General features: G+C 35.8%; 1 protein-coding gene across 12 annotated transcripts in view; it reads right to left on the reverse strand.

Moving 5' to 3' along the window:
* Positions 1–24,038, reverse strand: part of WDFY3 (WD repeat and FYVE domain containing 3) — a 253,850-nt gene that overhangs the window by 21,187 nt on the left and 208,625 nt on the right. For all 12 annotated transcript variants that reach the window (XM_081304729.1, XM_081304731.1, XM_081304728.1 and 9 more), the window contains 14 exons: positions 22,972–23,120; positions 21,751–21,871; positions 20,590–20,675; positions 18,744–18,824; positions 15,325–15,379; positions 14,948–15,067; positions 12,281–12,398; positions 11,254–11,360; positions 9,790–9,943; positions 5,614–5,705; positions 5,189–5,401; positions 2,686–2,833; positions 1,300–1,454; positions 191–349 (listed from right to left, as the gene is read on the reverse strand). In XM_081304729.1, coding sequence (XP_081160855.1) covers positions 191–349; positions 1,300–1,454; positions 2,686–2,833; positions 5,189–5,401; positions 5,614–5,705; positions 9,790–9,943; positions 11,254–11,360; positions 12,281–12,398; positions 14,948–15,067; positions 15,325–15,379; positions 18,744–18,824; positions 20,590–20,675; positions 21,751–21,871; positions 22,972–23,120 — 1,758 coding nt within the window. The remainder of the gene's footprint in view (positions 1–190; positions 350–1,299; positions 1,455–2,685; positions 2,834–5,188; positions 5,402–5,613; positions 5,706–9,789; positions 9,944–11,253; positions 11,361–12,280; positions 12,399–14,947; positions 15,068–15,324; positions 15,380–18,743; positions 18,825–20,589; positions 20,676–21,750; positions 21,872–22,971; positions 23,121–24,038) is intronic.

Genomic DNA, 24,038 nt, shown 5'->3' on the forward strand with positions numbered 1-24,038 from the left:
CAGCTTGATAATTTTTAGAAATAGTATGTTCTGATTTACTTTTTTTTTTTTTTTAAGAATTTCTAGCAAAAGAGCACTTTTTGGTTTTTTATGTTATGCCTGATGTACCTAGGACAAAGGAAGCTTTGTTAGTTTCTCCAGAGCAGGCTGAGATGGAATGAGCCCATTCCATCTGCTCACCCTCAGTTACCTGCTTGAGCGTGAGGGTCTTCGCCTTTTCTTTTGAGGTGCCCATCTCCCACACACACACAACCGTGCTTGTTCCACCTGTAATGACCAGCTTGGGGTTGGGGCAAATTGCACAGAGAATCTGGCCCCACTCTGACAAACATTCATAAACAGTTACTGCCTGTAAAACAAAACAGATGTGAGACACACATGCCACCAAGTGCTCTAGACTTCAGCTGTGCAAGCAGCAGAGCTGAGTAAAGGGCAAGGCCCTCAGCTGAGGCACCTCACAGGCACACACCAACTCACATTCTGGGTTGGTTTTAGTTTTGTGATGTTTCCATTGAAGCTCCACACTGAATTTTTCCCACAGTTTCCTAACTGTACTTGTTGCCAAGAACCATAATTAAAAAGGACTTCATTCATCATGGGGATCTCTGGTTTCTCCAGTGTGGGAAAATGATGTTCAATTTGTGTGGTGCTGCTATGTAAGAAGCAGGAGATGATCTGGTAAAAGGGTGTAGGCTGTAACCAGTGGAAGCATGTGCACAGAAAGCACAGTGCTTTGAAGGAGAACATTAACTAAGCAAAATCATGTTGGCAGTGGAATGGAACAGGCTGGGCAGAGTCTATCCATCTTACAGTTGGGAGGGGCTCAAGGGCAAACACAGGGTAGCTGAAGGATCACTACATATGGCCTCTCAAAGAGATGATTATGGAACTCACAGCAGCTGCTGCTGGTTCCTGTGGGGTGGGGTAACAAGTTTTCTGTCAGCCATTTTAGAACATTAAAATGATAAGTGGACCAGATGGTGACTTGCCAAAAGCAGGCTATTCTGGTTGGCAGAAATGGTGAGTACCTTGTTGGCTAGAATCTTTTAGAGGAATTCTGTGGGCAGGAAGGGAACAACCAGCCCCTATTACTCAGCTTACAAAAGAGGCTTGTTCTGCAGGAAACATGACTTCTCCACTAGCTCCCTTATCTTTGTCTGATGCAACGACACTCTCCTTTCTTCTGGCCTTTGGAGGAACAGCTGACAATCCACTGGACTGTGCTCTCTCCACCCCCATTATCAAGATATCCATGCCATGAAAGAGCAAGATTAAATGAGAAAGCAAGAAACCACAAACCTTGTCTGATTCATAGGTTCCCAGTCTGCAGCTGAGGTCTGCATAGCCCCAAGCAAAAGTTTTGTTCCAGGTTGGTGGGATAAGAACCTTATTCTGTTCTACTGCAAGAATACCTTTATCCGTACATACTATTTGTCCCACAGGCTCTTTGAGTTCTATTAATAAAAACCCCAAAACAAAACAAAAAAATAAGAAATCATTACATTAGGACAAGACAGGGAAACTACCTTCATTATCCCACAGGTATGGTAAGGTAATCTCAAATATTCATACAAATCAAGTATCCTGATACCTAAGACCAAATGATATCAGTAGCAAAGCTTGGATTTTGAGGCTGCTCCCAGACATGCTGGGTGGGGTGTAACCCAGACAGGTGTTCTGCAGAACTTCCCTCCAGTCCTGTGTTTCTGCTGCTACACAGAGTAATCTGAGGTACTTCTCAGAACGCAGAGGGACACAGCCCATCAACCAACCTATATCTTCAGCACCTTGCAAGCTACAGACTTAAAGGAAGGCTATAACACGCCCTAAGAGGCATGGTCTTCCTACTCCACGTAAGAAATTGCCAAACAACTAAACCTCCAGAACAGACACTGGGCAGTGACAGGAGATAGCAAGGAGCAGATTCCCTGTGATGAGATAGAATGGCAGAGTGTGGCCTACCAAATCAGTTTGATGCTCCAACTCTTAAATTGATTAAAGTGACCAACTTCAAGACTTTACAAAACATTTTTTTTTTTTTCATTTTAAGGGTAAAATTTCTACCTCAAAAATTTCTTTTAGATAAGTGTACCATTAGATAAAAGGTAGGATGTCTTTTGGTTGGCATATTGAAAATATGGTCTGCCTACTGCTATTTTTTTTCTTTTTAACTTATTTATTTATTCTAATTTGTTATATATGACAGCACGGTGCATTTCAATTCATAGTATACATATAGAACACAATTTTTCATGTCTCTGGTTGTACACAAAGTAGAGTCACAACATTCGTGTCTTCATACATGTACCTGCAGTAATGATGTCCATCTATTTCATCGTCTTCCTACTGCTATTTGATATACTGAATATATGTAGGAAAAATAAAAAATGTAGACAAATTTTTTTCTGTAAGTAAAATTGAAGTTACAAAATTTTGATATCTTAGAATTGACTAAATTAACAGAAGGGAGAACTATGTTTGGCTCTTTCTGATACAGAATCCAACTGGTGAAATAAAACAGAAAAAAGAAGATACTAGAAAGTGTTCAGTGATTTTACACAAAAAGTATACAGTACTTACTACAAAAGACACAATTGCTAAATAACAAGTTTGCTTTTGCTGAATTAAGATTATTAAACAATGCCATCAAATCATGAGTTAACAGTTTATTTCTCATCGCCTTACCTTTTATGGGTGTTAGGGAAGGCCTCAGGTTGTCTAGGTGATGGAAAAAGATCTTGTCACTCGTGGATCCTGGTGGGAGTGAGATTCCTGCACTGTCTCCATTGAGTCGACTCCTCACTCGTTTTGGTGGATGAGGTTTTTTAAATAACTGTACAAAAGATGACATACTTAATAATAAAAAGTACACTTATTAAGCCCTTTAATATGCTAGGCATTATGTTCTTATTTAACTTAAGTTTTACAATAAACATTAGATACTACATTATCCTATTTTACATTTGAGGAAAGAAATCCAAAGAGGCTAAGAGGATTTCCAGCAAACTCATAACTTAGTAAGTAGGTAAAGGACTATGATGCTAAAGCTTGAGTTGCTATTGTGTTTTATGTTAAGCTGAATTAACTCTGTGAAAGAAAATTAATCCACCAAACTGAAGTTGATTTATAATAGTTTTCCAATTATTTTTAAAAGGCAACTGATTCTTCATAGCCCAGTACCATTCTGGGCCATTTAAGGTGGATAGACGTTTTAACTGGATTAGTTCTGGCTTCCACCATGGCTTTTCTTAATGTGATTTAGCAACATGATTTTGGTGCTGTTTAGATGCTACAAATTTGCTGAAAATATGAACATTATTCTCTTCCTTTCACTTTGCAATGAAGAAAGAAAAAAAAAAGAAAAGAAAAATCTTTGGAATTTTTGTTCAGTATTTCTACAGCTAAAAATATTAATATACGCTTAAGATTATTTTTCAAATTTAATGTAAAATTATTTTTCAAATAATGTAGATCTTCAAATGGACACAGTAGTTTCTGCTGGAAAATTAATATTTGAGAAAGCTATCTAGAAAAACTTGGATGAGCTTAGACTAAACATAAAAACAATAGCACTATGCTTCAAGAAGATGTTTTGAGTTTCTGGGGGAATAATGACAGGAAATATGCTTTGTACAGACAAAGATAGCACTGTAGGCTTCCAGAGCATTAAGCATTTTGTTTATATTAGCTACGTACAGGGGCACAGAGTAAGGGTTCTTTTATCTTCTACAGATTCTGAAATTGTAAAAAAGATGCAATTTAAAGCATGCTTACAAATAAATATTTACTGAACAACTTTTATGTGAGGCCCTAACATAGAGCCCATGTGACAGCTCATACATGTATAGAATCACCATAAAATTGAGATTTTCTTAGATTGTTTACTTGAAAGTATTCTCTATTAGTCAATGGCCTGTCCTAGATGTATGTTGGTATCCAAGTCATATTTCCCAGTCTGCTGGCCTCTTGTATTCCAAAGTAGCACAAAAATCCTGCAGTGGTGCCACGTGTCTTTATATACATGTTCAGAACATGCATTTCCCACAGGGTATGCAACAGGGATCCTGCCTCTTAACACTCAGGAAAAAGGACAGGTTTACCTAAATAAAGATTTAATTAAAACACTCCAACTGTGAGTACTTTATTGAAGAACATTTTGCTTGAAAAGAAACATGCTTCCTTTGGTAGGGATCAGACTACATTGTAAATGGTGCAGTAGTGTCCTGCTGTCTATCTGGCTTTCCCACATACAACTGGCCATTATTCTGTGTGTTCCCAAGTGTCCACCCTGGAGATCTTTAAGTTGGCTAGCCTTATAAAAAGGGATTTCAGGAGAGATATGTGAAACAGAAACAGGGAAGACAGCCAGGGCCAAAAGTGTACAGCCCCTCGCATCTGGCACAGGATGGGGACTTGCAAGCTCAGCAGAGTCCCTCCTCTCACTGTGCTGAATATATTCCTGCTTCTGCCTGCCCCTCATACATAGCAGAAAGAGAAGGGGGGTGCTCATCACTGTGCACAACACAGAGATCTACAGTCCTGGAGTGCTAAGGGGCACAGCTCTTGGTCGTCTTTCCAGGTTCCAGATGGTGGTGAGAGCCGCTGGTGCATGTCCTGGGCACTGCTGTGGCACAAGTCCTCATGGCACAGCACTCTCCTCATTGTTCACTAATATAACCCAATCATCATCTGCTCCATGAATCTCTACAGCTGTGCCCGAGTGCTCTTCTGTCCAAATTTAGCTCTTCTGCAAAGTGCATGCACTTGTGTGTGTGTATGTGTGTTACACACACTAGCAGGGGTGTCAGGGGGAACTGACTAGGCCAGAATGAATTGTAAAAGCTTAATTAAATATGACCATGTCATTTTCCTCCCTAAAATCAGCACAGCTTCCCACTGGCATCAGATGAAACCCTGTCTCTGTGCACACTGTGGTCTATCAGGTCATGAGCAAGAAAACATGCCCTGTTCCAGTCTGAGTGAAAATTCTCTTCAAACATCAAAAAGTTTATTTATCTCACATAAAAGTGAGGAGAAGCAAATAATCTAGGATCATTAATCTAATGAACAATTTTTATGATTCATTATTAACTTAGACTAAACTTAATTATTATGTGGTAATCTACCAACTATAGAAATATTATGGAATGACACTGAGTCACTGCTGATAAGAAAAGAACATCCATACCTGTTTAGGGATCTGACCGAAGTTATTAATGAAGCCGATGGTGGCCGTCTCCTTCAGTGGATCATTTATATTGTAGATATCCACTTGACCCTCATAAAAAAGGTGATGGAAGACATTCACAGCTTCTACTGCAGCAGGACCCTGCTGTTTGTAGCCAAAGATTAAATCAATCCACTCATGCAGATGGGCACTCACATAATCACACTCCAAAGCCTGTAATTCCAAAACACAAGCTAGGTAAGGGGCTGGCGTTTATTACTTGCTCACAAAGTCAAGAAACCTGGCTAGTGGTCAATAGGAATTAAAATAATTAAAAATCATTATGATAATATTAGTAACTTAAGTGAATGCAAAATACACAAATCAAGGTCCTTTCTATAGCATGATCATTGGCCACAACCCACTCCAGAGTGCACCCTTATTACCTCACGGTGGACCCGAATGAATTCTCGTGGGTCCCCTTTGGCCCAAGGTGGAAGGATAACATCTCCAAGCTTGGTGCCATTTTGTTTACAGCCTGCACAATTGGATACATTAAAAAGAAAATGAAAGAATGGGACAAATGTTAACTTCATTTACAGTGACAGAGAAATAGTGTGAGAGATTCATTACTAGAACTATCAAGTTTCACCATAGAAGAGCCCCACAGGGATCATCCACTCTGGTGTCTCCCCAAGGTTGTTCCTTAGAGCATTTTCTCAAAAAGATTTGCTAAGTGCTAGTAAAACCAGGATTCTTGCTCTCAAATGTCTGCAGGAAATGCGGAGTTATACAAAATTGAACATATTCTATAAGGCCTGAAAGAGGCCTTGAAGGTAAACATGTTAATATACTTGTCCTGCTCTAAGAGGGACACCGGACACAAACTTTCTGAAATGCTATTAACTATAGGATTCCTCTTCAATGAGATCTTCTGTGAGGCTACTGTTTTGAGCCTCCTGAAGATAAATGCAGTAATGAGGTTTCTCATATTTTTGACACAAATTCTTGAGAAAGCTCTGTAGAACTGAGATATATTTTGCAGTGATGGTTTTCTTTAAAGAAATGAAATTAGAATATAACTTTTTGTTGTTCTTGCATCACTTAAAAGAAAAAATATCTGGAAAGACCATAAACTGTTATTTTAAGTCACAGCCAGATAATCTGTAAAGTATTAAAGAAGTCATTTGCCATGAAATCTATTTGCATTAAAAATACACACACTCATGAACACACATTAAGTAGGATTGGTATTTAAGAAAACAGGTTCTCTTCCCCCTTCTTTTTTGGAAAAACACCAAAAAGTAATTTTAGCTTACAGTTTTCATAGGTTTAGATTATCATTGTAACAAACGACTGTAAATAGTAAAAGACTTAACTCCCTGGCTTCCTAGCAGTTGATTAGATAGTAGTTCTATTATGAATTTCACACAGAAGTGAAGTCATTCAAATTTTAGAGCACAAAGTCAACTCCAAATGGAAACCAACAAAAACATTTCCTTTAGAAACTTATTTTCATCATTGTTATTTGATTGTTGACATAAATCGGGTCATTATGCCGCATCCCTGCAAGCACACACACCTCACACATTCCTGCCAATCCCTCTCAAATGCTCTCTTTAGTCCAAGTTTTTTGATAATGAGAAACTGGTAATAATTCTCAGGCTTCTTGAGACATAACCTACTTTTCAAGATTTTGCTATACTCCCTAAATGCTTATGTTGGAGAATTTTATTAGCACTAGCTGCATTTTAAAAATGACATACACGGAAAACAAAACCTACAGAGAAACCCTCAGTCTATTCTGCAACTCCCCCACTGTGTACATCCAGGGATGTGAGAACAAGATGGGGTCAGGGAAAACTCCCAGGTTTTTTTTTTTTTTTTTTTTTAAATAATATCACTATCTTTTTTTGATAGAGAGCAATGGGTGTTTAGTTTTGTTTATTCTTCTCTTTTGGGGTGAAATTCGTACATTCCTCTCTTCTTCTAGACTATAATAACCACCAATTTGTTATGTCTTTGGATTTACCTATGAATGGGTATTTCCTGTGAATGGAATTATACAACACATGACCTTCTGAGGCTGGCTTCTTTCACTTAGCATGTTTTTGAGGTTCATTCATTGCTAATTTTGGACATGGAATGTCCCTCAAAGTCCTGTGTTACAGGTTTTGTCCTAGGCTGGTGCTACTCAGAGGTCTTTTGGTCACTGTGAGGGTGCCCTTGAAGAGGAGAGTGAGACCCCAGCCCCCTCCTCTGCCTCTCTTTCCTGCCTTCTGGCCATGCGGTGAGCAGCTTTGTTCCACCACATGTTTCTATGATGGTGTGTTGCCTTATTACAGGCCCCAAAGCAATGGGGTCAATCCACCATGGACTGAAACCTCTAAAATTATAAGCTAAAAAACCCCTTTTCTCTTTATCAGTTGATTATCTCAGGTATTTATTACAATAAATGAAAAGTTAACACATCCATGTTGTAGCATTTATCAGCACTTCATTCATTGATATGGCTGAATAATCTTTCATTATATCTATGTATCACACTTTGTTTATCTATTCACACCTTGACAGACATCTGGGCTATTTCTACTATTTGGCTATTTGGAGTTCTGCCACTATAAACATGCTTGTGCAGGCATTTGTTTGAGCTCCTGTTCTAAATTCTTAAATACTCAAGAGTAGAATTGCTGGTCATATGGTAATTTTGTTTAACTTTTTGAGGAACTTTCAAACTCTTTCCCACGGTAGCTGACCATTTTATGATCTCACTAGCAATGTACAAGTGTTTTCATTTTCACATCTTTGCCAGCCCTGGCTATTTTCTGATTTTCCCAGATATTTGCCACCTTAATGGATGTGGAGTGTTATCTCATCATGATTTTGTTTTGCATTGACTAATAACTAATGATGATGAGCATCTTTTCTGTGCTTACTGGCCATATATATGGAGAAATATCTAACTAAGTCTTTTACCCATTTTTCAACAAGGTTGTTTATTTTCAGGCTGTTGAATTTTAAGAGTTTTTATATTATATAGATATAATTTTATATAGATCCTAGACTCTTACCAGATATCTCATTTTCAAATGTTTTCCCCTACTCCACAGGCTGTCTTTTTACTTTCTGGACAAAATCTTTGGATGCCAAAGTTTTCAATGTTGATGAAGTCTAATTTATCTTTAGTTGCTGCTGCTTTTTTTTTTTTGATATCTAAGAATCAATTAACAAATTCAAGATCATGAAGATTTACCCTTATGGTTTCTTATGAGAGTTTTATGTTTTTAGCCTTTAAATTTAAACAGTGTTTTTGATTTTAAGAAGGAAAGATGATGTGTTACGAATGTGAATATGATAAAGATGAAAGTACATGACCTTCTTTTATTTACTTATTTTAAAAGTGGATTGTTTGGTTGGGTTTGCAAGTGGTCTGATTGAAACACTTTGCAACATAGATCATCATAACTGATTCAAAGATTATAGAAGATTCAAGGGATCTTTTTCTTTTTGCACCTCTCCTTATTTGTTTCTTTGAAAGTGGTATCTCTAGGGAATGCAGCATTCTTCAAGTGATGTTGTAAGTGAACATAAGAAAGCACTCAGGTGTACTCATTTTTAAGTAGTCATGTGTACACATCTGTTTATTTTGCTTACTGACCATCTATTCCACTCCTGCCCAAGAGTGAGCTCCAGGCCCAGTTAGAGTTAATGAGGATTTTTCCTGGGAATACTGAAAGTCTTACAATATTTCTTATTGAATCCCATTCCACATAGTTATACCTGCTAATGGACAGTTAATAAAAGTTAATTTTGAAAAATTTAAAAACAAAAATTATAAAATGTAAAAGGTAAGAATATTTCCCTGAATTTTCTGTTAATGAAAATTTGGAGGTAAGATGGTAATGATTTATATGCTTAACTCTTAAAAGCAATAAATGTAGGGTATATTAAAAAAAAGTACAAAATATGGCAGAAATATTCTAAAGTACAAGCAATGGAATTCTGATATGTTTTAAAAGAAATACTCAAAAGCACAGATCATCAAATTGTATTCTAAGAAACTCTAAACAAAGTCAAATTTATTTCTTCTAACTGCCAAGAATATAAAAGACACTACTGATGAAAATTCTCTCCTTTTTATAAATGGTGATTTTATACTGTTTTTCTACAAAATAGGATCTAACAGGATAAAGAAAAGGGATTCATTTAAAGTTTTTGAAATTTGATTTTGAAACACATTAAACCAAGAATACCTCAGGCCACACACACGATTAGAACAATTCATAAAATTTAGATTCTTGACTACTAATGGGTTTCAATGGTCATAATTCTCAAAATTAAACTTTACGACTGTTTTCACTAGAACAACAAAATTCTAAACATCCGATGTAATCTGTTTCAATTTATAAATGGCTCTAGAACTCTAGGTTTGAAACAGCATTTTGGGGGAATAAACGTGCTTTTTTAAGTATTTAATTACATGCATCCAATTATAGTAAATAATAGAAACTAACAGTATAAGGAAATCTTTTCTTGTTAATGCATGGGGCAGACAATCTTCAGAAGTGACTTGTTTCTACTGTTCTTTGCCTGGCTAACATTCCTAACACAGCTCTACGTACCTAGATCAAAGTTGTTGGAATTGAACAGGAATTCTGGTAAGTAAAAAAATTCTGGGATAAGTTCTTTTACGTCTGCCATGTTGTGCTTTGATGCTGAATACCAGGCCTCGCGCACACTGTGAAACATCCGGTCAGCCAGGTCAAAGTGGCCACCCTGTGGGCAGAATGAGAAGGCACCTCTCTATTAGAGAACCACTCCCACCTCACAGCTTCTGTCAAGTTCAAGGGCTTAAAAACCTCAAATATGTTTGGTGACATTTCAATCTCGCATCATCCCATGTTAAATACATGAAATTTAAAATCACAAAAGAAAACCTAGTCTCTTTGGAGTACTCCTTACAAAGGATGCTCAATAGATTGGTTTTATAATCAAAGTGAAATATAAATATAAAGATTTTTAAAAAGTCATTTAAAAATATTAGTTTTTAGAGAGGGCAAGACTATAAGGAAATATAAATACTTCCATAATTTGATGATGCCCTTCTAAGAAAGAAGGTCTAATGTAAACCATTTACAGTTGGAAATATTCAAGTTATTATACATATACTTGGCTAATTTTAGAAATTAACATGACAATTCAATCACATGTGGTTGAACTGGGAATTAGAATTAAGTGGAGAATTAGGAAAGGTGATAGGAAAGTTACAGGTTGATGAAACAAGTTGAAAGACAAAAGGGTTTCTTTTGCGGCCTCATAGATACACTACCTTCCTTCTCCAGTCACACTGGTCCCTGTGTGTTTTAATGAACATGGTATTTACTGTGAGAAAATGCCAAAGCCCATGACAGCTAAGACTTGCCCCAGCCTGGCCTCTTTCCTTTCTCACTTCATCCCTTATGACTCTCATATTCGCTTACTCCATTCTGAACACAAGGGCCTCCCTGCTATTTCTCCAAACACATCAGGCACACACCTTCTTCTGAGGCTCTGGCTCTACTTCTACTCAGAGCACACCTCCCTCAGGTGTATGTAGGAGTAACTCCTTCACCTCACTGAGGTTTTTGTTCAGAGGAGGCCTACTCCCATTACTCAATTTTAAGCCCCTTCTGCCCTTTCCCTCCCCACTTTACCTAATGTATATTTTCCTGATACCTTTAATCATACTCTAAAACACTTTACAGATTACTCATTCATTATGTTTGGCTGTCTCTCTCAACTGAGGTCTAGAAACTCCACAAGGCATCTTTCTTCACTGACAGTCTTCCAAGTACCTGAAACAGTACCTAACACATACTAGGCATTCAGTAAATACTTGATGACTGAATGAAAGAGAATGCAATTATAATCGAGAAGACACCAAATGAGTTAGGATATATCACTCTTTTTAGGGCCAGCAAAATTCTATTTAAATCTGTTTGACTACTTTGCCATTAAAACTTCATAGGCTTCTATAAGGCAAGACAATGCATTTTAAAGGAAAGTAGACTTGAATAGAAAGGTCAAATTCCAAATTTAGGTTTTACCTGTAGCCTTAAGAATATCTGTGTGAAAGGCTCCATCCTTACAAGGTATGAGGCTACGATCATTGCAGATGAATAGTGGGTTCCATAGTGGTATGCTGGGGTTTCTCCTGTTCCAGATGTTCAAGCACAATAGAAAACAAAGAGGAAATATGAAAAATAAAATTGATATTAATCAACAGACTTGGAAATGCTAGCAAATGTGTTTGTGAACTGTTACACTAAATGTAGTTAGCTACTGGCATTTGTAGCAGGAAAACTTCATAAAGACACCACTGTTCCCTCACTTGATGTCTTTGGCAATAATCCAAAGTAAGTATAATTCAATGGCTGGTTCTCAAAGCTTATTGTTAAAGAGCTAATCCTTAACAGCAAACCAGCTTCACTAAAGGAGAACACTGACTTATAGCTAATTTTTATCAGGTTCTGGCTTTGCAGTTATATATTTTTATATATAACCTTTTTGGCAAAAAGGGAGGAAAGTGGAGAGAATCCAGACACATACACTAATAGGCTCAGGGTTTCCCCCCTTTGTTTGGTCTGTTTGAAGGGAAAACACAATAAACATTAAACACAATAAATAACAAATGAATCATTTAATTAAAGAAAGCAGTTAATTTCTTTTTGTTAAATGCAAAAGGATTTCAAAAAGTCCTTCAATAAAATTAAAAGAAAGCCAATAAATCAAAATGTAGTTCTTGGACTAAATATGATTAGAGACAGGGGAAGATTATGATGGGAAGTTTCTGCCAAAGGCAAAGCAGACACACTCAGGTTTTGGCTGGTACTCTCAGGTTTTGGTTGGTACTCTGAAGAACTTGCTATAAATGCCTCCTAGGCATGGCCATAACAGCATGCAAAAATCTGATTTTTCTACTCTAATAATTTACATATATATAAGTGTATATATACACCATATATAATGATATGTAAGTAACTTGAGGAAGACTTCAAGTCTGTCAGATCATTAAATAAAGGCCTACTTTTGAATCTTAGGTACAAGGTCCAGTGACAAGAAAATGTTACTTACCATTAGGATCCTCCCAGTCTTTATAACGCTTCTTATACTGAGCTAACCGTTCATCTGTTTGTGCTCCCATTGGCTTAGCCAGGTTTCTAAATGTCTTGGGATTAGTAAGATCTACCTCCTAAAACACAAAACAAAACCCAATGCAAGTTACTAGAACTCTGTATTCTGACCAACTTTGATACAGTGGCTGTAGTGGACAATGATAATTTATAAATGCATTTGTGGGATGAACAGGCAGAATGGACTCCAAAACCATGCTGCGTGTGGTGTTTCTCCACAGTTTGCAGTCAGGCACATGCCATTTTGTTAACTGACTCAGTTTGAAGACAACTGCTTTGGAAGGCATTTAGGATCCAGACTTTGGGGAGGGGAAAAAAGAAAAAAAATGTTTCCAGTTCTTGCCAGCAGGAGACTGTGGACACAAGAGCTGCAATTCTTCATTATCCTCTGTCACCCATATCACCTGACAACTCTCCTCTCAGTGCCCTACTCCCTGGTGCCCAACAGCTTTACTTCTGAGTATTTTCTTTTTAGAAGGATCTAGAAGTGATATTAGCTGAAGCACTCAGTAGCTCCTTCCTTCTAAAAAACATCATCATACCAGATCAAGTGACTTCCAAATGAGGTGGACTTTTTTAGACTACCAGAGATTATTTTAAAAGCTCATCTCTAGCTGATCTAAATCACTTATGTAAAAGGAAACCAATATTTACTCCCTGAGTGCTTTAAAGGTAGAAATTTGAAATATGTGCCTGTGGAATATTCAATATGTGTCCTTTTTAGAGGACATCATGACAGACTTGTATTTTAAAAACCTTAGGAAGGGGAAACTGATTCACTCTGATCAGTGTAAGTCAAGTTATTCCATTTTTCCTCTTCAAGTCTACATGATAAGTATCTCAATTATAGTTAGTTCAATAAACACTGAAGTGTACACTAATTACCAACCATTGTTCTAGGTGTTGGGATTTGAGGAGATATATAGGATGACTATGTCTTCAGGACCTTACAATTGAATAAGGTCAAATAGCCTGACTACAATACATTGTGAAAAAAAGTACCATGATTAAAAAGGGGAAGAAATTGCCATGACACCCAACTGCAAGGCAGTGTGGGAATAGAAGCAGAGGACAGGGAGAGCAAAGGGCTCCCCTTCACAGAGGTGATGTACGAGTGTGTCTGGAGAGGTGCAGTGATGGTGGCAAGGTGAATCACTAGGTGGAGGGAAGATATAAGATGTTTGGTGGAAAATTCCAGGCATGGGAAAAGCTACTGAGGTCCAAGAAAGAACATTAATGTATCTCAGGAGTGCAGTTCTGGGAGAACACTAGGGCTATATAGAAGCTATCTGGAAAGGCTACTGAGGCTGCTAACTCAGTCTCTGAATCTTTTTAAACAGGAAATGACTTGATTAGATTTATGTTTCTGAATCTGGATAGAGTGAGGGAAGAGAACATCAGAGCAGGAATTCAGTCAGAAGGCTGTTGTGATCGACCTGAAATGAGACATCAGTATTGATGAAGGAAGATGCTAAAAGGTGTTTGAAAGGTAGACCTCCTCTGCCACAGCGTGCTACTTCCTGAGATGCGGGTATGGGGAGTAAGGATTGGAACTATACCTGGAACATCAGGACCAGAATTAAAGGTTTAGTAATGTTCTTCTTAGATAATTTGATACAGTCCTCACTCCCTCCCCATAAAAATGCATTATTTATGAACTTCCTGCCCCCTTTAAATCTCTATTTTCTTCTATATTTCCTTGGATAACTTAAAGAAAAAAGTTTCATTTTATCCATCTTTACTCTTGACTTCCTCTTCTCCATAATTACATTATTCACCCAAATATGTATAGCTATGCATATTAACTACACATGCCCTATAGGGATTCACACATCAAATGTACTCACATACACCCATGAAGGTAGGGTTGACTTCTGTTCTTTCATTACATTAAAATTTTCTGAGGACAGAAGCTTTCTTCTTTTTCCCTAATATGATGATGTATAAAAATTCTGACAATACAAGCAGTTCTTATTCTGATGAATGAAAAGGTCCAATGAGTTTCTTAATTTTAGGAGTAATTAATCTTTTTTTTTTTCCTTTTCTTGTTTGTCTATCAAGGGCCAAGCTTCTCTTTTTTTATCCTGTTACTAGTTCATTTCAGAGCTAATCAGATCTTGGTAAGACAGAAAGCGAAGGATGAGAGGAAAGATAACATTTCTATTTATCTTCATACTGACTTTTATCCCTAAGTTGTGTACATGCTTAATTGTTAGAAATGTTCTCCCAAGACTTCCTAGAAAAGTACACAAAAATTTGTTTTTCATGGCAGGAATATTTTGAAGAAGAGTCACTTCACAAATATTTACAGAAACAATTCAAAGTACACGATGGGTTTTGACATTAACCAATGGAAACCATTAGTTAATGCTTAAGGAAAGTGAATGGGCATGTGAATTAATGCTCAACACCCCCAAGTGGATCAATTATTTAAATCTTTTATATTGTATGTCCAAAATAAAACACTACTCATCCTCTTGAAGTAAATGCCTGTACCTACAGAGAACACTAAACTACAAAGTAAATAAGATATTTGGGCAAGTGCATTATCTTTAAATTTTTTTGGGGGGGAATGTATTTCACTTAGGCAAAGTGATTTGAGATTTACCTCTGAGTCGTAATCTGCGAGGATCCAGGGAAAGACAGGATACTGCATGAGATCATTGTATGATCTGCCAGCCAAAGTGTTCAAGTGCATCAAATACTGGAAGTTGCTGATTTCACCTCTCTTGGAAAAGATAATAAAGATTCATTTTACAGCAGTCAATTATTTATACTTTGTTCACTTTTTAAAAGTTTTTATGCAAATGAGGTACAGATAGTTGGTTTTTAATAGATTTCAGAGTATCAAAACAATTTTTTCCCCTAAAAAAACAAAAAGACAATTTTCTCTATGGTGTACATCTTCTTCATACAGCCAAAAGTTGTATGATTTAGATCCTTGACCTACAAAATTACTGAGGAAATTTATAGTCATTAACTTACCTCCCATCTCTGAGTCACAGATTTCTCTCCAACCAATGTGCTAAGCAGCCCAGATCTAAAAAATTACCACAGAATAAAATAAATTGCAGGTAATACAGTTTTAAATCTCAGCAATTATAGAATTAAAAATTTGGGGTCACCTGGTACAGGAATTTTTCAAAGTACAGGGGAACTACTAATGGGTCATAAAATCATTTTAGAGGGTTATGATAAGAATTTTAAAATATGAATAACATGTAATGGACTGAAGTAAACAGAATATCATAAGTCATGACATATACTAAGGGAAAGTGTTTTTTGTATTAATGATTCAATTGTGTGTACTGGATAGTGATATTACAAAAATAAATAAATAAATAAATACACACACACACACACACACACACACACACACACACTTTAAAGTGTAGAGGTCATGGACAAAATATTTGGAAAAAATTGATCTAATCCAACTTTTCTACTTTTTATTATAATCCCACATAAACAGATCCAAAGACATTAATGGTATAATTGAAATTATGCAATATTTTACGCATAGTAGGTAAACATTATATCTCTTTTTTAATATTTATTTTTTTAGTTGTTATTTGGACACAATATCTTTATTTATTTATTTTTATGTGGTGCTGAGGATCGAACCCAGTGCCTTGCTAGGCGAGCACTCTGCCGCTGAGCCACAATCCCAGCCCAGTGTATCTCTTAAGAAATATTGAGTAAGTGAATGAAAATATGAATATTTTATGAGAGGAAATTAATTGATGTTCAGGTCATTTAAAATTTATATATGGCTTTTTTGATAGCAAATTTTCTTAGAATACTATCAAGCCGTATTTAAAGTTCATCAGCTTTATAACACTAATAACTAATAACTGGTCAAGGACAGGGGTTGTGGCTCACTGGCAGAGGGCTTGCTTTGCACATGTGAGGCACCAGGTTTGATCCTCAGCACCATATAAAAATAAGTAAACAAAATAAAGATACTCTGTCCATTCATAACTACAAAATATTAAAAAAAACTGGTCAAGGCACTAAAAAGTAAAGTATTTAACTATGTTCTTTATTATCTGAAAGGGAACCAGCAGATTTGTAAGCCTTAGGTCATAGACACATCTAGCTCAATAAGACAGAACACCACTTTCTACTTCTAGATGAATTCTTTTAAGTAGGCAAATTGAAGATGCAGGATAGTCTCTCTGAAAGAAGTTATGATCACTCCTCAGTTTTGTAAGACAGAAAACAACTAAAAAGGAAGGTGAAGTAAGGAAAACATTTCTGCTTCTGACCTCTGATCTCTTAAAAGTTCTTTAAGAACTACTAACTCAGCATAGAAGGTAGTAAGAATTAAGGAATATCAAGTTTAAGATAATTTTAGCAGGTAAAAGTAGTAGCATTTTGCTTACTTCAAAAGCAGTTTCCTTAAAGCAAACTGAGGCTTTAAAAAAAGTAGGAGAAAAAAAGCCTCAATTAACTTTTTACTTCCTGTATTTATGTTAACACCATGACAAATGATTTGGGACTGAACATGTTTCTGAGGTTAACAAAAACTTTTATCTAGAGTACCTGTGTTTGCTGAGTAAACAAAAATAAAAGCAACAACTTTAAGAGAAATACATTAATTTAATGTAATTAGATGTATAAGGATTGGAATAAAACTTTATTTACAAATTACAGAATATTTAGTAAATTTTTTTTTTTTTTAATTTGAGTACTGGGAACCAAACCCAGGGCCTCCTATATGCTAGCCAAACACTGTACCACTGAGCTACATATCCAGTCCTTCTGATAAATTTTTAAGTCATTTTCATGCATACTGTAATAATTATAGTTTTCAACACAAAAGTATTGTATGGCTCCTTTTCCAGTGAATGCAAAGACATACCAGTGACTGAATAACTGCAAATAGAGCTAGATATATGAATTCTTGAAAAGGGTATCTCATTCACAGAGACTTACTAAGATTAAAAGTAACTTTAACAGCACAAAGGAACCAATGACAGGTCTGAATATATAACAATATAAATTTTAATTAATTATTACTTCTGGTACTGAGGACTGAGCTATGTCCCCAGCCCCCCCCTTTTTAATATTCTTTTAGTTGTCAATAGATCTTTATTTTATTTATTTATATTCAGTGCTGAGAAACCCAGGGCCTTACACATACAAGGTGCATACTCTACCACTGAGCCATAACCCCAGCCCCCACAGCTCTTTTTATTTTATTTTAATCTTAAAACAAGGTCTCACTAAATTGCAGAGGCTAGTCTTGAACTTGGGATCTTTCTGCCTCAGCCTCCTATTTAACTAGGAATATAGGAGTGCTCCAAATCCACCTATCCTGACAGAAGTTTAAATTTAAATGTCAGAGAGCAAAAGAGAAAGGAAAGTTGGCAATTTGTGACAAATAAGTGAAGCAAAGGAAAAATAAATACTTTATTACAGAAAAACACCTCGTAAATTGATAATAGGAACACAAAGGAAAAATGGGCAAAAGATTTGTGTGATTTTCAATGATTAAAATGATAAACATATACGGAGTTCAAGCTTGTTAATAATTAAACATATATCTAAAAATGAGAATGAATGTTAAACCAGTAAGATTTTAAAAATTAACATACAAATCTGGCAAGTATTATAGGGACAAAGCAAACCTCTCTAATAATGGTAGAATATAAACTCGTATAATTATCATGAATATCAGGTTATTTTTGTGAATCAAGAGCCTTAACATTCATAAACTTTATTATACTAAAGGGACTCTATCCTACAAAATAATGAGGAATCACATTTCCAGTATCATAATAAGAAAATCCATAAAGACAAAATATCCAGAAAAACCAGAGTGATGGTACACACTTATAATCCTAGTGACTAAGGTGGCTGAGGCAGAAGAATTCCAAGTTCAAGGCCAGCTTAAATAACTTAGTGAGACCCTCAACAATCTAGTGAGATCCTGACTCAACATAAAAAAAGGAATGAGGATGTAGTTCAGTGGTAAAGTGCTCCTGGGTTCAATATAAAATACCAAACCAAACAAAAAACCCAAGATGTTTTATACATTTGGTGAACAGGTTAAATAAAATAAAATTTATGCTTCTGAAGACTTTTTAAAAGATGGGTGAAATATTTAAATATAGCACTAAATAGAAGCAGAATAAATACTTGTATTCAAAGTACAAATTCAAGTGTATGCCTAACAACATATGTATCCTAAAAGATTAGAAAGGGTATTGATCAAAATAATTTGAATAAGTAATTACGCGTGTTTTTCTTTCTTTTCCTTCTAGTTTCCAGTATTTAAAACATTTCTACAACCACCATGGGCTATAGAAACACTATTAAATAAGTTAAATTTTACTCTCCAGATACAAGTCATCTTAAATTTATGATTAACTAAAATGTGCAAGAAGCTCACCACCTACCCCTGCTCCACACTAGTGTTCGGCCGCTGCCCAGACACAGATTCTGAACTGTCAGTTAGAGATGGCACTACTGCCAAAAACCTGGAAAATTTAGAAATAGATAAAATTGCAAATGAAGTCTCAGTGACAATCTAATGAAAGCTTAAAAATGGATGATTCATGTACATCTCCATTATTGCAATGACCCTCCCATTTCCTAGTAAACGGCAGGAAAAGGGAATAGATAATAATTAAAACACAAAATATAAAGGTCCACAGAAGATTTTAGCCTTTTACTTGTGCTGTCATGACACCCAATGGGTTTTAAAATTGATTTTCAGGAACTGAGTCACCTTGATAATATTTAATGAGGGAATTCAACTGAATATTCACATGATGGTAGATAATGATAGCTGAACAAATGATAAAAAAGGGACTTCACTAAAGAAATGAAGATACATAAAGACATAACTTTTATGTGATACTATAAGAAACTTTTTCTCAGAGCTGCTCTCATGTCAATATAATTTTTTTAAAGGCAAAAGAGAACTATGGGAAAATTCCTGGAATGGCTGTGGATCATGAATGTCACATATGCACAGACATTTCTCTTTACTGCAGCTTATAATCATGAGGAATAAATAACTTCCTAGTATCAGCTTTAGAAACTAACAAGATAAATAAGCAAAAGTGAATCTCAGTCACTTTCCTTAACTGTTCTCCTATGTGAACGGAATTCTACATTACTAATCAATAGTTCTAGGTACACTGTTTGAAGAACACATTTCACATGTGCTCACAGGTAATATTACTATACTCCTCCCTTATCTGCAATTCTGCTTTTCACAGTTGCAGTTACCACAGGTCAACTGTGGTCCCAAAATATTAAATGGAAGATTCCAGAAATAAACAATTTGTAAGCTTACACATCTTTCATTATAATATTATTATAACTGTTCCAGTTTATTTTAGTTATTGCTATTATTCTCATATTGTGCTTAATTTGTAAATTAAACTTTATCACAAATATGGATGTATAGCAAAAAACCAAAGAATATGTAAGGCTTTAGTTCCATTTACAGTTTCTGGCCTCTGAGGAATATCCTGGAATGTATCCCTGTGGGTAAGTGGGCACTACTGTACTGTCCAGCAATGATATGCAGTGCTACATGATACTAGTTATCCTGCATGGAAGTTATTTAAACACAAATGCCAGGACCTATTTCACCCTTCAAAAAGTAAGAGAAGTCTCTCATCTCTGTGATCAGTTCATGAAAGTATTATTGCTTGCATATCCATCATTATCTTTATGTACCACAATCACATACTATTTTCTTTAAAAAAGTAAAATTTAAATATAGGATGATAAAGATAAAATATGCTTAGATTAGATCAATAGCTTTATTTGACTATGCTACTTTTAAAGGAATAAAGGTATCCAATTTCCCTTCCAAGGTCAGAGAAGAGCCTCATGTGAATATAATTTCTAGGGTAACTCAGTCCCTGCACATAATAGCAATGAAAGGTACTGTCTTCATTTTGGCGAACGAAGGAAGCCTTAAGCTAGAATCATCCTTTTATATTTAAAGACATAAGACTTAGAGCTAAAAGTAACTTATGATAATCTCTACTGTCAGGACGGAAAAATGGTATTTCCCAATAGAATTCTATCATTCTGAAAACTAGTTAGAAGGATCAAGTTTTAAGAGGCTGGCAGAAATGAAACAAACATATTCTTCAAAGATGCTGATTCCCTGATCTATATTCTAGATTTAAAAAAAAAAAAAAAAACTAGTTAAACTGGTTGGTGATAGTTCCCCCCACCTCTTCCCATGATGGCATACAAAGTATTCCTACTAAACCCGACCTTTGGTAGACTTTGTTCCGAATTCCTTTTTGGAAAGCAAGGAGATAATTTCGCCCATCACCAGAGAAAACTTCAACTGCAATAGGCTGAAATGATCAGAGAGAAAAACATTAGGATAAAACATATCATAAATAAGATTATATATAATTTTTTACATTTCTACAGTGTTAAAGAAATTAATTTCTTGACTGAAGAACATTTTGGGAGTCATGAATTCTTTGTAGACTAAACTACACAATAAAAGATTTTTCTTATTCTACACAATTTATTTAGAAAAACTTTGAAAATAGAATGAAAAACAAAGTAGTTATAAAATTATAAATTTCTAAAATTATAGTGGAAGAAATAATGATTTTTATGTTAAAAGACTGTTGGAAGCTGCTAATAAACTGTGGGCTTGTCTAAGCCATGTCTAAGTGGAGGCTGCCCCTTGGAGAACTCTTGCTGTAATCTCACCAATCTGAGACAGCTTCGTTGCCTTGGCAAATCTCCTCCTCAAAGAGAATTGTGTTATATCACAGAATTTATTGGCTTAGACAGTCCTATGTTCAAAGGCAACTCCCTGGAAGTAGAGAGAGATACCAGTGCCCCAACTAGCCTTGTGGGGCCAGCTGCCTGGAGGAGGAAGAATTACTGGGCAAGTGATAAGTCCCCAACCAGGCCAACTTCCACACAGCCTTTCCTTCTTGTTTACCTTGAAGAACTCCTCCTCACAATAAATTACTCTGGAGTGTTTCAAACAGGCTTCCCTTTGTTAGAATCAGACCCATAAGGTCTTTCCACCTGTCAAGCCCTGCTTTTAAAAATATTTTCTGCGTCTTCTACTTTATTTCTTGATATAACTTTTTCGGACTTTCATTTCCAGCTGACCCACAACTCCAAGTGTTATTATTCCCTCCCCAAGCAGGCCTCAGGTGATAAAAGACAATTAAAATGTTGATTTAGAAAACTTCAGGGAAAGATGAACCAGAAAGATAACAAATTTTAGGTTGCACTTAAAAAGGGAGAGGTACATTATACAGAGTTATGCACTCATGTGACCTGAGCTTGTCTAAAGAATAATGTGGACTCTATAGAGAATTTTCACGGCACATATCAGTTTAAAATATATTCCAAACAAAAGCACCTAACAAAATGTTTAGAACCACTAAATCATCTCACCTGTAGGAGATACCTCCTTTTATGCACTTCCTTGATATCCTCATATGCAAAAATGCTGCATGTTCTCTTGAGTTGACTGGGCCCTTGCCTGGCTCCTCTAGGGATAATTGGTTCATGCATACTATAAGCAGCAGAGAGAAAGGAAATAAATAAATAAAAAAAACTAGGAAGAAGTAAATTCACTGCTCAAAAAGGGTGTACTATTTTTAATAAATGAATAAGAAGAGGAACAATATATCAGAATTCTCAGTTAAAGGTATGTTTTAAAAGAATAATTTGTTAGCTATCTGGCACACACACAAAAAAGCCCCTTTGATGAATACAATTTTTAAAATTCTCTTAATATTATCAGGATCAACTTTTCACAAACTTTTGGCACTCCAAAAAGTTTAAATTTCTTTCAAAATCAGAAGAACAAAACCTGAACTTTTAGGTAAATAAGATGTTTTAATATATATATTTTTACATCAATAGTCACAAAAAGTGATTTTTAATATTTCCATATGATGCTGGGCCCTGAAAGTCAGAATGCAGCTCTTGACTGTTTAAGAAAGTAATTATTTTAAGTATGAACTACAGAGACCATGTCTGTATATCACAGTATTAAGTATTCAACATGTTAAAGGAAGGGGAAAAGCTTATGGTTTGTCTAAGGCTTTAGCTTCTTTTCTTCCTCTGGCTTAGTGTTCTGAGTTTTCTGTTTACCCACTATCATCTATCCTGGCACTAGCACCAGAAAATCTGGACAATGGATGAACCTCAGCTTTCCCTGCTTGAGCTTCAGGCGTGCTGCTTCTATGATACTCTGGAACACTTTCATTTATAATAGCATCTGGAGCCACCTGCATTTTTCTGCACAACTTTGTATGTACTGACACTTAGAAAACTAAACAATCTACAAATTCAGAATAAATTTATAAGTACATAGATTGGAAGATAGGTAACTTGGTGTACGATGCTATTAAGGCACAGAAATAAAATTTAGTTTTCATTTTCATGAGGTAAAATTTTTTAATTACCTTGACAAAACAGAATTACCCCTGAGAATATGTAATCTCTCTCACAGTCTCTCTCTCTCTCTCACACACACACATACACACACACAAATTGAGAGGTAATATTATATAGAACACAGTTTTTGTATTAAAAGGAAAATATACAAATATATTTTCTGTCTTACAAAGATAGTTGTATTTTGTGTCTCTTCATTCATTTACTTACTTTGGAGGTAAAGTTTCAATATCTCTTATTTCCCTCGTTGCTGTCATGGTAAATCCATCAATCACATAAAAGTGTTCTTTACCAAAAAGTAGCAGCCCCTCACTGGTATCTAGGCCCTGGACTCGAGCGCAACGGTACATATGCTGGATCTATGAAGCAAGCCACAAATATTCTTTAATGTAGCTATAAAGAAAGTCCAGATAACTTATTTCTTCTTCTTTTTGCTTATTTTGTTATAGTAGTCTGTGAGTTAAGCACAGTAAATCTGAGTTTAAGCATTAAGAAGAATCCACCTAAGATTATAGTCTTTTTGCAAGTGACTTCAGTAAAAGCAAACAACCATTCATTCACATCATCCACCATGCATGTATTCCACCTGTGCCCTCTATTGTTTCTAGTATTCAGTGAGAGACTGAATACAGAACATGTGCACTGGCATATTATGTATTAGGTTCTACAAGTGAGGAACAAGTTAGGTGAGGTCTCTGCCATCCTGGAGCAGATACAAGAAGATTGGCATTCATGGTAAGGAGATCAGGACAAGATGTGCCCTTTGTGAGAAAAGATGATACGGAGTACGAATGGTCTGCAGGGCCTACGAACTCTGGGTAAATTCCCAGTCTTTTCATTTCACAGTTGTAGATTTGGTCAAGTTCTCTAATTTCTCTGAATATCTGTGTTTTCATTTATAAATTTCTAATCCACATCATTGGCTTGTTTTGAAACTTATGTGAGATCATGTACATAGCCATGTTAGGAATTTCTGGCTGTCATCTCTTCCACATAGTTCACTTTCCTCTTTTTCCATAACACTCCCTGGGATTGCAACTGGAATTTGTCCTAATTTACTCCCCACCTGGATCCTGCCTCCCTGGCAGACTGTTGTGCCATTGTAAAAAGTCAAACTTGGCAGAAGTTCTGTTTTCCTCCTAGGAGGAAGAATTACTAAATCTCTCAATGTAAGCATTGTTTTCTTTTCAAAGGGCAATATCTAATTCTTAGTAAAAATTCTTTCTTGTTTAAACTCAGTTCAACAAGAATCAAAGGAAAAAAAAATCAGCAACTAA

The sequence above is a fragment of the Spermophilus citellus genome (assembly GCF_964194105.1).
Source record: "Spermophilus citellus genome assembly, chromosome: 8".
NCBI classification, from domain to species: domain Eukaryota; kingdom Metazoa; phylum Chordata; class Mammalia; order Rodentia; family Sciuridae; genus Spermophilus; species Spermophilus citellus.